General features: G+C 49.9%; 1 protein-coding gene across 8 annotated transcripts in view; it reads left to right on the forward strand.

Annotated features, from left to right (window-relative positions):
- DYSF (dysferlin) overlaps positions 1–18,809 on the forward strand; it is a gene marked incomplete at its 5' end in the record, with an annotated part of 203,465 nt that overhangs the window by 47,851 nt on the left and 136,805 nt on the right. For 4 of the 8 annotated variants that reach the window (XM_080813127.1, XM_080813129.1, XM_080813126.1 and 1 more), the window contains 10 exons: positions 1,424–1,538; positions 2,727–2,819; positions 3,182–3,393; positions 5,002–5,130; positions 5,552–5,614; positions 6,326–6,376; positions 8,158–8,188; positions 8,773–8,888; positions 13,378–13,504; positions 15,030–15,133. In XM_080813127.1, the coding sequence (XP_080669253.1) occupies positions 1,424–1,538; positions 2,727–2,819; positions 3,182–3,393; positions 5,002–5,130; positions 5,552–5,614; positions 6,326–6,376; positions 8,158–8,188; positions 8,773–8,888; positions 13,378–13,504; positions 15,030–15,133 (1,041 nt within the window). The remainder of the gene's footprint in view (positions 1–1,423; positions 1,539–2,726; positions 2,820–3,181; positions 3,394–5,001; positions 5,131–5,551; positions 5,615–6,325; positions 6,377–8,157; positions 8,189–8,772; positions 8,889–13,377; positions 13,505–15,029; positions 15,134–18,809) is intronic. The other 4 variants (XM_080813131.1, XM_080813133.1, XM_080813130.1 and 1 more) reach the window with 1 other exon arrangement.

Raw genomic sequence — 18,809 nt, forward strand, 5'->3', positions numbered from 1 at the left:
CCTAATATTACTCAGTAGAGATGTCTAGGGAATTATACTGAGCTGCTCAGAGGCTATTATGCATTATTAACAATCATGTTTATAAAGGATTTGTCAAAGCCTGGGAAATGCTTACTGTCTAATGCAAGTAAAATAGAAAAGCATTTTCTATACAGCAGGGCTGTACAATGTTTGTTTAAAAAGATTGGGGAGAATTAGATCAAAATGTGAATAAAGGTGGAATTATGGAAATTTGTTTTCTCTTGCTCTTTCTTTCTGTTTTTAAAAAGATTTATTTATTTATTTGAGAGAGAGAGGGAGCACGAGTGGGATGAGGGGAAGAGGGAGAGAATCTCAAGCAGACTTCCCGTTGAGCATTGACCCTTCCTCCTCCCCCCCCATGTGGGGCTTGATCTCAAGACCCATGAGATTCTGACCCATGAGATCATGACCTGAGCAGAAATCAGGAGTCAGATGTTTAACCCACTGAGCCACCCAGGTGCCCCACATTATTATTTTTCTTTAAGGTTTCTGTACTCCCTAAATTTCCTTAAATAGAGCACTTATTATTTTGATCCATAAAAAGACTGCCCCAGGAGGCCTGCTGGACCTATAGTACCAGGGAAGGCAGGGCCAGCCCCCCACTGGCCTAGGAGCTGTAAGACTGGAGAGCCTGCTGAGGCTGATTTCTCAGGTTCTGGGGCCCTTTGAGCAGTGCAGGTCTTGTTGGGGTAGGGAGGGCAGCGTGTCAGTGGGATGAAAACGCAGGGCAGGCTTTCCTGGCCCGTGAGAGTGGGGTGACTAGTCACTCTCCCTTCAGCCGGTCAAAGCTGGAACAGCTGAAGTTGAGATGGGGGTGACAGGGGTGTTTCTGGGAGGGAAGAGGGCTCAGGAAGGTGAGCAGCACCCTGAGACTCCCAGAGCTAGCAGGGGCCTCAGCAGGGTGAGGCCGAGCTGCCTGTGGGGAAACAGGGGAGGGCCCTCAGCTAAGCAGGAGTGGCCAAGGGGCCTTTGTCCTGAAGATGGGCCTAGGCTGAGGGTTGGAAAATCCTGCAGGGGAGGTTGAATGGCGGATTCGTTTATAGAAGCTTATGATGTGCTGTGTCCTCTACTTTCATTGCCATTTGATCCTGCGAGGAAGGTACGATTGCTGTTAGTACGTTCATTTTACAGATGAGGGAAGCGGGGCACAGCGAGGTTCTGGATTTTGACCAAGATCGCACAGCTTCTGGGTGGCAGAAGCTGACTCTGGATTCTGTGCTTTGGGCCAGTTGCCTGTGCTGATGGGCCCCTGGGGTGACTTTGCCCCAGCCTCCTGCAAACCTGACCCTCTTCTGTGCCATCTTCCTTGGCGAAGCGGTAAAAGGAACAGGAAGGATGCTGGCTCGTGGTGGTCCAAGGCCAGTGCGCTAACCTGCTGCCCTCCCACCCCCATCTCTTCCAGGCCTCGCTGGTCCTACAGGTGTCCTACACACCACTCCCTGGAGCTGTGCCCCTATTCCCACCCTCTGCATCTCTGGAACCCTCGCCCACTCTGCCCAACATGGATATGATGGCTGGTGAGGAGCCCACCCTGGCAGGGCCCCTGGGGAGAAGCCTGGCAGCAATGTGGGAGCCTGGAGGCAGGAGGCCAGCGTGAGGCTTCGGGGGCTGCCCGGGTTCATAGAAGAGAGGACACCAGTGGGTGGGAGGTCCTGAGAGCGGCCTTCTGCCACACAGAGAAAGTGCCACTAGGATCGGTGTGAGGAAGCCCTCCTGGGGAGGGGCTGTGCCTGGGCTGCTGCTCCGCACTGGGCAGCTGGGAGCTGGGCTGGAGGGCACGCGTTTGCTGGGATGGGATCTGCCCCAGGAGGTACCCCAGAGGTGAATGCTTCCCTGCTCTGGGACTTCCTAGGCCTCTGGCCATGGTGTCATAACAACACAACTGGGTGTGCCTTGAAAGAGCCCTGGGCCAATGCCGAGGGACATGGCTTCCTTTCTTAACTTTGGCACCAAGTAGCTGTGTGACTTTGGGCCGGCCATGCTCCCTCTCTGGGCCTGTCATTTATGATTTGTGAAATGAGCAGACTGAGTTAGCAAGTTCCAGGGTTGTCTCAGTTCTCTTCACTTGCCTCTGCTGGCCTTGTCACAGAAGGATCCCGCCAGGGTGCTGGGCTTGCCACTGTGAGGCTGGTGAGGCCTCCACGTGGTCCGGCCTGCTGGAATGTGCAGAAAGCTGCACAGAGGGGCCAGGTGGGGACTTGGCCATGGGAGAGAGTCTGCAGTTTCTCTCTGGGTGAAGGGAGCTAGAGGCAAACACGGCCTTCAAACCCTAGCAGCCTCTGCTAGGGGTATGCCCTGAGCCTGTCCTGCCCAGCCACATGGTTGGAGCTCCACGCCACCTGAGCTTGGAGATAAGGAGAGCAATCTGGACTGGGGCATAGGTTCCTGGGGAGGGTGGGTGGTGGGCAGAAAGAAGGGGTGCTCCTGGTGACAGAATGGGCCCGAGTGCTCTGGAACCACCTTGGAGGTGGGTCTGAGTTAGGGTTCTGGCTATGCAGGGAAAGCTCCCAAAGGTCGCAAATCCCCAGTCCTGCCTAGAAGGGGGTGAGAAGGGAGTCTTCAGCAGACACGGGAACAATTTCTGAATTTTGTGCCAGGCTTGGGTAGCCAGGGAGAGCAAGCTTGGGGGTGGGGGTGCCCTAGGTTGGCTCCCCTCACCCAGCTCCTTCCTCGCCTCCTGGGGCTGTGCCCTGCCCCTATGCCAGGTGGGGGACAGAGCCGGGCTGAAACTTGGTCCCTGCTCAGTGACAGCACCGTGGACACGAGAAACTCTGGAAAGAAGTGGCTGGCCCCCACGGGTGAGACCCGGGTCAGGCTCTCCTGATCCTGATCCTACCACCTGTAACCAGCTCACTGCTGCCATCTGTCAGCTCACCAGAGTGGGACCTGGGACAAGGTGGTCAGAGGCACTGATCCCGTAGGACATGGTGGGGAGGGCTAGGGCCATTTCTTTCCTTCCTTTTGACTAACTGAACTGACCACCTTCACATCTCAGCTGTTGGAAGCTCCTCTTTCTCCCTCATCCATCCTGACTTACTGGCAGGAGGGGAGGTGGGTGGTGGGTCTTTGTGCCCAAGCCCTTTGGCTCCTCCATTGGCTGGGTAGGGTCCCAAGCACGAGGCCAGAGGGACCAGCCCTTATTAGTAGCCTTTCCGCCCAGACACAGGAGGAGAGGAGGACACCGAGGACCAGGTGCTCACGGGAGATGAGGCAGAGCCGTCACTGGATCAGAGCGGTGCCCCAGGCCCCGGGGCACCCACCACCCCGAGGAAGCCACCTTCTCATCCGCCTCCCTACCACCCCGGGAGCAAGAGGAAAAGAAGTGCTCCCACCCCCAGAAAGCTGCTGTCGGACAAACCGCAGGACTTCCAGGTATCGGGCTGACTCTCTGACCGCAGTCTCCTCTTCTAGTACTGTCTGTCCAGCCTGGAGCAGGTCCTAAGAGCTCTTCTAGTCAGGAGTCTGTGGTTCCCCTGGTCCCCAGCAGATGCAGAATGAGCAGGTCACACGGTATGGCCTCAGAACACAGCCCCCTCGTTTTGTGCTTTACAAAAAAGGTTGGGGGGAGCGCTGGAGAGATTCAGCCCATCTTTACATTTGTTACGGGCATTCCAACAAGGCTTTATCTGGCGAGCTAGCTTTTGGCTCCTCATAGTGTGGTCCCTGGGCCAGCAGCAGGAGCAGCACCTGGAAGTTGGATGGAAACGCAGACCACCAGCCCTGCTGAATCAGAATCTGCATTTTAACAAGATCCCCAGACAAGGAAGCTCTGTCTGGCTCTTGTTTTCTCTCTTGATCCGTGTCCTTCCTTATACCCGTGGATTCTTCCGAAGGCCATGTAGAATTTGAGCGTGATCAAGCTCTTCACAGAAGAAACCGTTACTATGAACCCGTGGGCATATTTTAATCCAAAAATCTATCCCATTTTATTTGCATTTTAATTTTGGTCCCTTGCTTATTCTTTTTCTTTTCTACGAAATTCCCCATGTTGATAGAGTTGCGTTTAGTGATATTGAGCTCTTCAGAACGACTTTTAAAGTTAAAGACAGGAAACTTAGCTCTTTACCAAGTGCCACAAATTGTAAAAATACATTTTACTTCTAAATCTTGGTAATTTAAGTGAAAGTACTAGCTGTAACCGCTGTGTATTTGCCTGAGAGACAAAATTCTGACATTATTATTATTTTTATTCCCAAGTCATGTACTTACTGCTTTTTTCTCCTTTGAAAATTAATGTATGTTTCTTGTTGAAAACAGAAAGTACAGGAAAATGAAGAGAATAAAAAATCATGGATCTACCTTCCCGATATTATTAGTAATATATTCTTCTGTAGTACGGCTTAAAGAAAAGCATTGTTCAGTCCATCAATAAATAAATGTCGACTGAAACTTAAAACCAGTAAACATCGTATTTTTCCATGAAAATTGTTCTAGTATTTTAAAATTTCATGTTTTAAAATATTTTGCCTAAAATTGGAAGCACAGATCTTCCTGAAACCTTTCTCTACTTAAAGTTCAATAGAGAAAACTCTTAATTTATTTCTCAGAATGTGAGAAAATGTTGTATCTTATAAAGAATAAAAAGTGGGATCCATTCACTGTGTCAGTTCAGCCCCTGAGGGAGCTGTCAGCAAGGAACGTTCAGGCCACTTAGATGCGCGGGCGTCAAGGGGTCTGAGGGAAGGCTTGTCCTAATGGTGCGTGGAATGAGCTGGGCTCTGGGTCCTCGGCCCAGCCCTGGAATTTAGAGCTGGGAGCTTCCTTGGGGCAGCTTGGCAGCTCTTGTGTGGAACTATGGGGTTTTAGAGATGCAAGAGACCTTGGTAGAAAAATATGACTGTTCTTATAATGCTCTTCCTAATACCTTTTCAATACCCTTCCCCAGAAGCCAGCAGTGAGAATGGTCCCTGAGATTTCCAACTCTCTTGGAGCCTGACTACATCCCCCCTCCTCCTGCTCATGGCTCCTCTTGGTTTTCAGATCAGGGTGCAAGTGATCGAGGGGCGCCAGCTGCCAGGGGTGAATATCAAGCCTGTGGTCAAGGTCACGGCTGCTGGGCAGACCAAGAGGACACGGATCCACAAGGGAAACAGCCCGCTCTTCAATGAGGTGGGAGATGCTGGGTATAAGGACGAGGACCACGCTGGCCCTTCCGAATTGGGAGTGCATAGCAGGCACGGGACAGTCCATTTGGTTTTTGAATCGAGAGATATGCTGGGTCCCTAGTAGGTCATGTGAGGAACTGGGGCGGGGGGGTGGTTCTAGCTCTTCTTCCTGCCTTGGGCTCCCAGTGCTCCACGTCTCTAACACACCATAGGGCCAGCCTCCACCCCACTGAGATGACAACCTCTGTGAGGTCAAGCGTGGGATACCCCAGAACTTGTGGAATCCCCAGAGCCTGCTGTTGGACTAAGTTTAGTCCACACTTCTGGGTGGACCAGACCTGAAGGCTGTGGGCAGCGGCTGACCCTGTCCTTGGCCCCTGGCGTCGGCAGGCACTCATTCGTTTCCCTTTTGCCCCGAATCACAGACTCTCTTTTTCAACGTGTTTGACTCTCCCTCGGAGCTGTTCGAGGAGCCCATCTTTATCACGGTATGTCTCAGCAATCTGTCTCCTCTGTGGGTTACGTGTGCACTCGCTTGCATGCCACGTATATCAGCATGCACGTGTGTCTGCACCTGTCAGTGTGAGTGTGAGCGAGTGTGAGGAAGAAGGCATGCAGCCCAGGGCACGGGTGACGGGTGCGGCTCACAGCCAAGCTCTGCTGGTCACAGAAATGCCTTTGGCAGCTCAGATGGAGGTGACAGCAGAGTGGGGAACCTCCACTGCCCAGCACAACCCACAGGGCCAAAGGTCAGGGTTCTGAAGTCATTCTCGCTGCGGACCCCAATTTTTATTTTATTTTGTTTGCCCATGTGCCTGTTTCTGGCCAAGAGCTTCTTTCTTTGGGCCTCAGCTCTTTTTTTTTTTCTTTTTTTTTGGCCTTTCTTCTGAAAGGCAGTATGGTTTATTTTTTGAAGGTGTGGGTTCTGCGCCTGCCTCTGTCGTTTAGGGGTTGTTGATGCTCTAGAAGTCCTGTAGCCTCTTTGGGCCTCTGTTCCTTCATCTGTATAATGGGCATAATAATAGTACCTACTCAGGGGGTTCACGTGAGTTTAAACTTCACTCAGAGCAGTCTCGGAACAGAGCGCGTGCTCTAAGTGTTGGCTGTTACTGTTTGGGAGGGAAGAGCTGTTGTATCGGGTCCTGTCTGGGCCAACATTTACTTGTAAATGAGAGTTTTAATTCATCTCCCTCTCCCAGGTGGTAGACTCCCGTTCTCTCCGGACAGATGCTCTCATTGGGGAATTCCGGGTAATTATGTATTTTTTTTGAAAGCAGTTTGTTGTTGCTAATTCATGTCACTGGAGATTCTGTAGGTAATGTGCAGAGGCTGGTACTTTGGGGGTCCTGTTCCTCTTGGTCAGTGTTGGGAAATACAGTAAAAAAAAAAAAAAAAGGCAAGACAAAATCTTCTCCAGACTCAAAAATCCTCTCCACAAAGGTCCTAGAGAAAGAACAGAATTTTATTATTGGATACGTATCAATCCAGAAGGTGATGCACATGACAGGCTATCCACTAGGAGATTGTAAAGGCAGCAAGAAATCCTTTACACCACTGAGAAATCCTTTACAGCTCATCCCTTACCTGTTCGCTGGTAAGTAGTCCTCACGGCAGACAACGGACAGTGCCCTCACCACGCACAGTTCATCCTCACGACCTGGTGATGGGTTGACCATTGGTGTTAGCTAACTGACTTTCTCCAGAGGGAGAAACAGAAAAGCTTGCATTTTTGTGATGAGGGTTTTTTTTTTTTTTTACAACTTGGATCCAGGCCTGTGCTGAAGGCCTGCCCCTTCCTTCCCACAGAAAAAGCAGAGAAAATACTTACATTTATAAGGTTTCCAAGGTAAATGATTTGACAGAAAGAGTGGAGAGGGAAATCTTTTCCCTTATGTCCAACAGGGGGAATTTGGCTTCTTATTCGGATTCATATCGGTCCTGGTATCTGGGCAGACAGTGACATTGGTGGTTAGGCGGCCTTCCCCCTAATTCTGACTCAGGCCAGGGTGACACCGGTGCTCTGGCTTGCAAGTGGAATCCAGATGTAGAGTCCAGGGGGATCAGGGTGACACAGGGGAGATGGGGGAGCCTGCCCTCCCCATCCCCATTTGTCCCATACAGTACAGAAGCGAAGAGTGCTCTTTAGAGAACCAAGGACTGACTAGGACTCAGCTCCCAGGGAGGCATCAACAAATCTCAGGAAGTAAAGGCAAGTGTCTAGCAATGGAGAGCTTCACGAATGGTGTTTTAGTGCAAACCTCACTGATTTTCTCATTTTCAAATCTTCAGGCATTTATCAAATGAAAAGAAGGAGTACAGGCTTATTTTAACCTCTTCTTGCTATCAAAATAAAATATGGCCCCTTCTCTGGGAAGTAGTCACAAGATAAAAAATGAAGGCAATTTTTCTGGAAAAGCAGTTATAAAAAAAGAATGGGATAGGACCTGGGTCATTCTGTAATGAATGGGGTTCTATGTCTCGAGTCTCTAATCTTTGAAGCATATCCTTAGTCTGAGAACCCAGAGGTTAAGGTAAAAAATTGTTTTCTTTTTTTCTAATTATGAAGGTAATCAATGATCAAAACAATTTTTTAGAGCAGTTTTAGGTTCATAGCAAACTAGAGTGGAAAGTACAGAGTTCTCACATATCTCCGGCTATGCCCGTGCACAAGCTCCCCGACCATCCATGTTCCATTGATCTATGAATTTTTATAGAAAATTATAAAATGTAGGAAAGGAAAAAATAAAAAAATAAAATAAAACTAACACCTAAGTCTACCAGCCAGGGAGAGCACAGTCACCCTTCTGTTGTGTTTCTTTTGCCCGTTCTTTCCTATGCGTCGATAAACCTTACCAAACTTTGAACAACATGTATTCTGCACTTTTTCCATGTAACATCAGCTGATGAACATTTCCCCATGTCTCCAAATGATCTTCAAAGCATGATTTTTAACGTGATAGCGTAACGTACCATCTTTCATTGAACGCTCCAAGGGCAAGAGTTTGACATGTGTTTCTCGGTTTAATTTCAGATGGACGTGGGTACCATCTACAGAGAACCCCGTGAGTCACGTCCTCATCCCTTTGGCCATATCCTTGCATTTTGGTTCTGGAGTCTGTTGGGGACAGCCATTTGGGACAATCACCTTTCTCCCTTGGGGGTTTTAGACTTTAGAGGTAGAGTCTGATCCTGGAGATGAGAACCGCAGGAAAGAAGAGAAGGCAGGCTTCCATCTTCCAAGTCAACTAGGCCCTCAGGGAGATCAAACCTTCATATGGGTCTCAGCTGGCCTAGCCAGGGATGCTAAATCTGGAAGGCCCCAAGCAAGTGTTGTTGGAGATGAAGTCCCCTCTGACAGGGGTGGGCCATTTTGATGACAAGTCTAGATTTCTTCACATCCTGGCTTTTGGTCCGGTCACTTCCTGAAAGGGAGGTAAATGGCCTGGGGTCTGGCTTTGGCAGACTCTTCTTGGGGTTTCTGATGACATTCCTGACTTGGGCCCCCATGAACACTCAAAGTCTGGCCCCCATGTCCTCGTGAATAAATCCCTCATCACCTAAATGTAGTTGGCCCTGGGCTCTGGACGTGGTGGCAGACTTGGGTCCTTCCAATTCTGCCCTCACCAATGGATGTTGTCTCTCTTAGGACACGCCTATCTGAGGAAGTGGCTGCTCCTCTCAGACCCTGACGATTTCTCTGCTGGAGCCAGAGGTTACCTGAAAGCAAGCCTCTGTGTTCTGGGGCCTGGAGATGAAGCGCCTGTGAGTACATTATGGGGGTCCTCCTCACAGCTCCTCCATCTAGCAGGAGGTAGAGGGAGAGGGAGAGAGAGTCCCAGAATACTCGGCGTGAGCACGGAACCTGATGCAGGGCTTGATCTCAAAACCCTGAGATCACAACCTGAGCCAAAACCAAGAGTCAGACGTTTAATCACCCGAGCCACCCAGATGCCCCATCTATTTTTTTTATTGCTTTTTAAAATTGAGATGTAATTGACATACAACATTATATTAGTTTCAGTCACATAATGAATAAACAATTCATTATTTGTATACATCGTGAAATGATCATCATGGTAAGTCTAGTTACCATCCATCGCCTTATGCAGTTTCAAACTTTTAGAATCTATTCTCCCAGTAACTTTCAAATGCGCAACAGAGAATTATTAACTAGAGTCTCCATGCTGTGCATTATATCCTCATGACTTTTACTTACCTGATAACTGGAAGTTGTACACATTGACCCCCCTCCTCCAGTCCCCTCTCCCCCACCCCCCGACAACCACCGAACTGTTGTATGTTTTTCTTTTTTGCAAAAGTGAGATCATTCTCTATATTCTACTCCAAGTGAATTTTATCGCCTGAGAATATACCATTATCATCTTTACACACCAGTAAGTCAAGTTCAAGTTGGAGATGGGAAGAATGAGATAGGTGTGCAGACCTGGGGAGGTATCAGCATCTTTTTATGTTTGGCAAGAAAGAAGGTTGGGAATAGCCATGGGAGAGGGAGGAAGGGTTAATTCCAGGTAAATGGAAGAACACAAGAGCGCCCAGCTCTGTAGAATGTCATTATACTCAGGGGCCTGGAAGCAGGTGGGTGGACAGCTGAGGTGTTGGGCATGGGGAGGGCAGGACTAGGGGAAGCACAGGGCTAAGGTAGCTTGGGGACTGGGACATGGCTGGCGGTGCTGGGTGGGGAGGGTGCAGGAGTGCAAGGCTTAGAGCTGGTGAGGGAGTCGGAGAATAGGGAAGGGGTAGGGAACGCACATTTATGGAGCACCTGCTGTATGCCAAGCTGTGTTGGGAGCTCCACTCTGTGTGAGTGGGAGGTTGGAGGAGGCAGATATGTTGCAAGCTGTCTTCAGAGAAGGGTTTCAGTGGTCAAGGTTTTGCTAGAGAAGTGGCCCTGAGTGGCTGGAGGTTCCAGATGTGGCCATACCTCTAGCAGCTGAAGGGAAGAGGAGACTAAGGAGCTGCTGGTGGAGGAAGGGAACCTTGTTGGTGAATGACTTGACCACATTGATGCGGATTATCTTATGGGAGAATTGGAAATCAAATAGGCAAGTGGTGAGGCAGGTGCTGAAGTCAGGAAGGAAAGGTGAGCACGTGTTCTCAGCTTGGTGGATGGTATCAGTGAGAACCAGGGGAGAGAGTGGCGCATGGGGTGATGGGGTCTTCAGATAAAAGACATGGTGGAGTGATGGGGGGTGCAGGTTCAAGGTGTGGCCTTCTCTTCCCAGCCTGGGATGGCCAAGAGGAGAGGGAGAGGCAAGAGTGGGGAAATTGGATTCCCAGGGGAGAAGAGTGGTAGGAGGCAGAGGGCAAGTTCTATGAGAGTCAGGAATAGGAGTTGGCTGATGACAAGGGCTCAGAAAGTCACAGTAGAGAGGGTTAGGGGATGGAGAGCCCAGGGTTCTGTGCTTTACAGGGGGCTGATGGAGCTCCAGTGGGCAAGCCCCACCTAAAGACTCCTGTCCCTCTCTTTTGTCCCATACAGTCTCGTCCTGTCCTTCTGTAGCATGTCTTTCCAAACATCATGCCATCTTGCTCCTTCTCATGGCATCTCTGAGTCTATCACCCTTGTCTAAAACATTTCTTCCTTTTCTTTCTATGAATTGGAACTTTGCTTTTTCCTGATGAAGCCACTTCTTTTGAAACCAACTCAGGCAGAAGCCCCTACTTTCTGCTCCGACTCTCATTGGGTTCTGGAATGGGTGGAGCAGCCAGCTTCGGTGTTCCCACTGCAGCCTTCCCGCCGGCGGCTCTTCCCAACCTCAGCACGGCCTCCTCCTTTAATTACAGGCTGCTTTGCTGGTTGTTTCTCCCTCTCTGGGCTGTTACCTACCCCTCCCATAGGTACAGCTGGTCCAGGGGCGTCCCTGCTTCCTGATTCTCACCTTCGCCATTGTCCTGAGGTGTGACATATCCTCACTGATGAGCCACCGACATCTGTTTCCTTTAAGACCCTGAGTTCAGAAATCCCTCTCTCCACCACTCTGTCACCCCTGCTGAAAGACAGTCCTTCCTCCCTGGCGTTACAGTCCCCCCCCACCGAGCCCCCCCCACCAGCCTCTGCTGTTTTTTTGCAATCCATTAGTGCCCTCCTGCCACGCTCTCCCCTCCTCCCAGCCTGGACGCCGTCCTCCACCACAGCTCTCACCACGTGCTTCCTGGCCCCATAGTAGGAGTCTCCTGCCACACCTCATGACCCCACCATCCCTCACTGTTTACACCACTCCTTGGTCAGTTTCAGTGGCAGAAGTCACCTGGAGGTGCTGACTAGGAGAACATGGGTGCTATCAACCTCTTCTCTTACTTGAGTGAGGTTTACTCCTTGTGCCATTCGCCACAGTGCTGTTTCCAGACTTTGCTATCTTTCCTAAGCCTCATTCTCTCCCTCCTGAGAAAGGCAGAGCTGCACAGTGGTGAACAATAGAAACTCCTGAAGCTCCTTCTGTCCTCATTGCTGGCTTCATTTGTCTTTTCTCACTTCCCCACCTTCCTGCCTCCTTTGCCCTGTGCTCCAGTCCTCCGCCATCTTGTTCTCCCTGCTCTTCCTGGGGTCTTCTCTTCTGCCCTTAGGCCTGTACCGGGCTCAAGATTTCCCTACCTTCAAACACCCTCACCCACTTCTCTCATTTCTCCCCACCCCTCCTCTCCAGGTTGCTTGCAGCTTGCTTCCAGGCATGACCAACTTCATTGGGGGGCACGCTGGGTACCTCTTCTCTACTCCTCTCCCAGCTGCTCATTCCTCTTCCTCTTCATGATTCCTGCTATCTTCCTTCCCTGAAGCCTGAAAGGCCCCCATTGCCAACCTCCAGGGGACTCTTCCCTGCTATTAATCCTCTCTGTTCCTCCACAGCCTTTGATTCCAGAGCCCATGACTTAATTCAAATTCTCTTCTCCTTTAGTATGGGTGATTTTCCCTGATTCTTGCTCTTTTTTTTTTTTTATATGGATCCTTCAAATTCAGTGGCTCAATGAAGTTCCCTTGCTTGCCTCTTTGCTGTGTCCTTGACCCTCACTTTCATGGAGCCCATCTCTGTCCACGTGAGGCTCCTAAATTGATCCAGCTTGGATCTTTGGAGCTCTAGACACTCAGTTTCAGTTGCTGAGTAATAAAACCACAGAAACATGTCCCTTAGGCCCCTCTAACTTAACATAGGAAAAGTCGGGTTCTTCTGCTGCTCACTCCCCACGACTGCTCCCATCTTGCGTTAGGTGACATCTTGGGAAACGGCGCCGTCATCCACTCAGTCTTCCAAGCTAGAGGCCTTTCATTCCTCAACCCTCAGTCCCACATCTGTCAGTCCACATGCACGTGGTTGGTCGGTCTTGTTGGCATGATCACCTCCGAGCATACTTCTGTCTCCCATCCCAAGACCAGAGTCTGAGGTCATGGTCCCCTCACATCTCCCCTGGGCCCTTGCGTCAATTAAGATATAGGTTCAGCTGCTGTAACAAAGATACCCTGAGTAATAGGCATTAAGGAAGATTGAAGTGTATTTCTCTCCCTCATAAGTGCCTGGGGAGGCAGTCCAGAGCTGGCATGGTGCTCCTGCAATGACCAGAGATGCGGGCTCCTGGTCTTCTCCCTGCTGTCTTCATCATGCAGCTTCCATCTCATGGTCCAATATGGTTGCTGCAGTTCCCACCATCGGGTTTGTATTCCAGCCAGTGGAATGGCAGGACAGGAGCTTGCTTAAAGGTGGGCTTTCACTGTGAGACGGTGAGCTCTGTAGGGGCAGGACCTCTGTCTACCTTGTTCACTGCTGCATCCCTCCCCCTTCAGCACAACCCAGTCATCACTCACTGACACTAAACACTTGTTGAGTGAACGAACACATGTTACTGAAGACAGACAGGCCAGCTTAAACCTGTCACTTCTGCACTCTTATGAATGGGCGGAGCAGGCAGGAGACCAAGATTCTTGAACGCCCGCCACGTGTGTTTACACATTATTGAAGTTGATCTGTCCAGCAGTCTGCAAGGTCAGTGTTACTCTTTCCACTGACTTGGTTGGGGAGTTGAGTCTCAGGGGGATCTTTGGAGCTCTAGACACTCAGTTTCAGTTGCTGAGTAATAAAACCACAGAAACATGTGATCTCCTGCCTGAAATCACACGTTAGTAAGTAGCAGGGCGAAAGCTAACTTTCTTCAGAATGCACGATTTAGGGGGTGTTGGGTGAAGAAGGGGAGATATTGTGCTCACAAACTCTTTAAAGAATCACATTTGGTTGCATTGTAGCTGGAGAGAAAGGACCCCTCTGAAGACAAGGAGGACATCGAAAATAATCTGCTCAGGCCAACTGGTGTGGCCCTTCGAGGAGCCCACTTCTGCCTGAAGGTCTTCAGAGCTGAGGACTTACCGCAGAGTGAGTCTGGCGTCTTCCCTGGGTTGGAGGCCCAAGACTGAGACTGGCAGCAGAGCCCCTGGGCTGGGGAAAAAGTCACTAGATGGTGGAAGGCCTCAGTGTCTCCACAAATGAAAAACATCTGTCCTCTTGGTGACCCATCACTCCAGTTTGCCTGGGACAGTCCCAGTTTCAGCACTGCAGGCCCCCCATCCTAGGAGACCCCTCCGTCCCTGACCAACTGGGGCAGTGGGTCACCCTCACTGTGACCACATTCCCAAGAGAGACAGGGTAGCCCATGCCTGGTTTCTCCCAGCGACTGGCCCTGCATTGGCTCCATCCTGTGGGCTCAGTAAATGCTGGGGGAATCACGCTGAATATTTTAAGTCACGGGTGTCAATCTAGACTGCATGCTAGAACTGCCTGGGGACCTTTAAAGGGGCCTTTGAAGAGGCCGGGACCTCTCCTCCAGTGTTTCACACTGACTGGGTTTGAAGTAAGGCTCACACACGGGTCGCTTTTAAAGAGTGAGCCCCTGTTTTGAGGCATCTATTAGCCTAATCAAATGTTTCTGTCCATAGCAGAGTCAGTGAGAGCATTTGCAACTTAGGTCCTTGTTTATAAGTCTTGCATAAAGCTAATTATTTGAGGGTTTACTCAACCCTTTGACTAATGACTCAATAAAAGAAATGCATTCCTTCTGTACAAGCTCAATGGTACCCAGATCATGGGGAAAACCCTTAAGAAAGTAAATGGGCATTAAAATACATGCTTAATAACCTTCTTCATTTGTTGGTTGAAACTATGCAGAAGGGAGGCTGGTGAGCTCCCACAGGGGGCTGGGGAAATAGAAATGTTTGCTTTGCTCAAGGTAAATGTGCTTTATATTTAATTCTCTGCAAGCTTGTTTAAATATAAATAAAATGAACTAGGTGGGTAAATAGGACATAAATATTTGCTAATTGTTGTTATCTTTTGTATTCATGTAGACAGCAGCTGGTGTATAATCTCTAACTGTCCCTCCTCTCTTTTATATGCACGTAGATATCTATACAAGCCATTAATACACATAGGCACTTATCCATCTATCTGTATATACATTTATACATAATATGACTAATCCAGTAAAATACTGTTTTGGAGCACCATAGATTAAAATTCTTTTTAAAAATGATTGCATTTATTGATTTGACAGAGAGAGAGAGAGGGAGGGAGCACAAGCAGGGAGAGTGGGGGGGGGGAAGCAGGCTCCCTGCTGAACAGGGAGCCCTATTCGGGGCTTGATCCCAGGACCCCACGATCATGACCAGAGCTGAAGGCAGATGCTTCTTCTGGTGGATCTGTTCAGAAAGTCCTTGAGAGCAGAGGCTGGTGAACAAAGCTGTTTGGGCAGGGTCAGGGGCTGCTGTTCTGGGAGTCCCCAGGCTGTCACAGACGCCACAGTGTCTCTCTCACAGAGTCCAAAGACTGTTGGGAGACAGGTAGCTGGAAAGTGAGGTTTTGGAGTTGGATAGCTGGCGGGCATTGACCAACGTGTTCTCCCCAGTGGATGACGCTGTGATGGACAACGTGAAGCAGATCTTCGGCTTTGACAGTAACAAGAAGAACTTGGTGGATCCCTTCATGGAAGTCAGCTTTGCGGGGAAAATGGTAAGGAGTAAGGAAGCAGGAGGATTCTCTCCGGAGGGGACCGCTGGGGGTCCCCGTGGATGGTGCTGAGCAGAGTAAAGGACATGAGGTGCACACAGGCAGCCCTTGGTGTGGTCCTATCAGAAGGTGCACCTGGGCGGGGGGCTCACTGGGGGGGCACAGGGTGAGACACTCACCCAGGCCAGACTCTCCGGTCTGCTTCAGTATCTGGGACGGAAACATGGGTGAGAGACATGGGGAGGACAGATAGACAGCGGATAGAAGAGTGGGGGAAAATTAAGCACTGGCACGGAAACCAGAGAAGGCATAAAGATGGGGGAGCTTAAAAAAAGTGGTAGAAACAATGATTATTTTTAAAAAGCTGTGGCAGGAGTTGAGCAGAGAAAGTCCACTCTGTGGGGGACCTGGGGATGACTCACACCTCTCTTCCTTGCAGCTGGCCTTTGTGCCCAGAGGCAGGGCTGCTGCTGGGGCTCCTGTGGGCCCCCTTCCAGCCCACCCCAGGCAGGCAGGCCCTCCCCAGCCTCCCCTGCCTGTCCCACAGGCTCTCCCAGGCTTCAGGCTTCAGCCTTGCCCCTCTGCGGAGGACTCCCACAGCTGTTTCGTTCTGACACCCTCTTCAGCCCCAGACTTCCCCAGGTCTTTGTGCATCCCTGGTGCCCCTTGGGCCCTGTGGAAGACTCATCTGCCCCACCTACCCCACTTCCAGGAGCCTCTATCCTACCCAGGTACCACTGCCAAAGGCAGAGAACGTGGGCCTGCCTTGATTCTTCCCTCCTTCCAACAAACATCCCTCCTCCCCCACCCTTTTGATTTCAAATATGTCCCAAGCCTGTTCCCTCCCCTCTGCCCACTGTCATCTGTTCCCAAGACCACACAGCAGCCTTGGGTTCATTCTCTTCTCTGGGTTCTCCCCATAAAAGGCTCCAGAATAATTACCTTAAAGCGACTCTGTACAATGACGTTCAAGCCGCATAATCCGGTTGACCAGGTCCTGCCCAGCTGAACTTTCTGACCACATCTCCTTGGCCCAAGTCAGTTCTTAACGGTGTTTGTGCGAGTAAGAAAATGGCGCCCCCTGCCGGGAACGCGCAGCTCTGCAGCCTGGGCTTGGAGCGCAGTGTTGGGCGGGGTTTCAGCCACTGGGGCTCGCTCCCCGCACTCTTGGGTGCGTACAAACTGCACAGCTCACACAGTGGCCTTGTGTCCTCTTGTCTGCCCTGTCTCTTCTTTCCCTTATTGGTCACACCTCTAGCCTTTGCCCGTGTCCTCCCTTCCCCCTTCTCCACAAAGTCCAGCATCTTTCAGTGTCCAGCTTGCCTACCCCCACGGGCCCCAGGCACTAGTTCATTCCTCGGCGCCCCACGGTGCCCTAGGCCCTCTTTTAGCCGGTTTTCCATTCCGTTCCGGTAGTTGTTAGCATCTGTTTCTCCGACTTGTGGGCAAGAACCTGTTCTTATTTAGTCCATGACCTCAAAACAGAGACTGTGGTGGAAATTGTGGGAAAAATGACAGATCAGGTGGGCGCAGACTGCCTCCCCACACTGCGCCCAGAACCCCTGGGAGGGGGCTGCCTCTGAGATGTGTCTGACCGCAGGGAGTTGGCAAGGGTGGGGGGCAGGGCCCTCTGAGGTTGTGCCAACCTTGCGGAGGGTTCCACCTGCCGCAGAAGCAGGGCTGGGAGAGTTGAGTCAGATGGCTTGGAGGTTGACGGGAAAATCGGAACAGGGCAGAGCAGACGGGCTGAGAATCCAAGCTGGGTGGCCGGAGGATGGGTGTCCCAGGCCGGCTCCCCCTTTGCTCACCAGGCAGAGGTGGGGCAGAGGAAGACAGCCCGCAGGTGTTATAGGACAGTTGGAGAGAAGTTTTAAAAATTTGCGTTAAACACTAAAAGCTGACAGTAGTGATGGAGTGATTTAGTGATGTAGTGATGGAGGCGGTGTGGGTTCCTATTCATAGAGCACTTTGCAATTTTCCTTTCGCTTAATCTTGTCTTAGATTCATTTTGAAAAGGAGCGGGCATCTGCCAGCCCATCCCACCAACAAAGGTGGGCCCCTGAGGTGGGGGGGGGAGGGGGTGTCCTCCCTGATGCCCAGACTCACTCCCCACCTCTTGTTTCTTTTCTTCTTTCATTACTGATATACCTGTTTACTAAGCCATTTTGAAATTTACAGAAAAAAAGTAAATAAAATGACCCATAATTCACCATATAATGTTCATTTTTGGTGCCTGTCTTTCCAGTTTTTCCCCCGTGTATAGGTAATAGGCATTTTTCCCCTGACTCTTCATTTTGACTATTTTAAGACATCAAGAAAAGTTAGAAGACTTTTTGGATGAACACCCTGTGCTCTGTATGACCTTCACTTAGATGAAGCAACCGCTAACATTTTGTTGCATTTGCTTTCTATATACAGATACTTCTCTTTTTTTTTTCTGGCTGAATCATTTGAAACCTAGTTGCAGACTTTATTCCTAAAGGCTTCAGCAGGGATCCCGAGAAGAAGAAAATTCTTTGTAACTACAGTAACATGATCACACCTACGATGTGGAACAGTCATTCCCTAATATTAGCAGATTCTGGTTCATATAAATTTTCTCTGATTATACCAAAAATGTCCTTTGGAGCTGGCTTCATTTTGTGCTGATCTAAGACTCAACTAGAATTCATGCTCTGCATTTGGTCCTTAGGCCTCTACAGTCTCTTCTGTAACTGCCCCTCCCGACCTTCCCCACCGACCCCAACCATTGTTGTCACCCCTTGACTTTTTGAAGAGCCCAGGCCACTTGTCCATGTTCTGGATTTGTCAGATTGTTTCCTTTTGGTGTTGTTTACGGTGCTTCCTCTGGCCCCTGCACTTGCTATAAAACGGAAATCAGTTCTCAGGACTAGATTTGTTTCAGATTCAGTATTTCTTTTTCTTTTTTTTTTTTTTAAAGATTTTATTTATTTATTTGACAGAGATCACAAGTAGGCAGAGAGGCAGGCAGAGATAGAGGAAGGGAAGCAGGCTCCCTGCTGAGCAGAGAGCCCGATGTGGGGCTCGATCCCAGGACCCCAGGATTGTGACCTGAGCCGAAGGCAGTGGCTTTTACCCACTGAGCCACCCAGGCGCCCCTCAGATTCAGTATTTCAGCAAGAGTGTGATGTAACGACATTGGGTGCACCATGTTGCATCATGACAAGAAGCAGTATGAGGTTGTCCCATCACTGGTGATGACTATCTGATCATTTGCTTAAGACGGTGATTCCGGATCTCTCTCTTGTCAAAATACATGCTCCCTTTTGTACTTTGCAAGTCATCTGTGGGCGATGTCTTGGCACCGGATTTATATCCTTTTCTCAGCAACGTCTTACTTAATGGTCTATGCAGCCATTGACCTCCTTGCCCGAATAAGTCATTTACTTGGGGTTGCAAAGTAGTGATTTTTCTCATTATCATTCCTTCCCTCTTTATAAGTTGGTGTTTTTCTGGAAAGAAGAGCTTTCCTCCCCCTTAGTGCCTTTGAGTATTACTATGGAACTCAATACTTTTTATTAATTCAGTGGGTTAAAATCAGTCATTTCTGTGTTGGATGTATGTTCTGTCCTGAAGTTGGCCATTGGGGGTCCCTTCGAGCTGGTTCCCCTTTCCTAAGCCTAACTCAGGGTCTCAGTGAAAAATGTATGTGAGAGAG

This window comes from Martes martes, assembly GCF_963455335.1.
Source record: "Martes martes genome assembly, chromosome: 9".
Lineage (NCBI taxonomy): Eukaryota > Metazoa > Chordata > Mammalia > Carnivora > Mustelidae > Martes > Martes martes.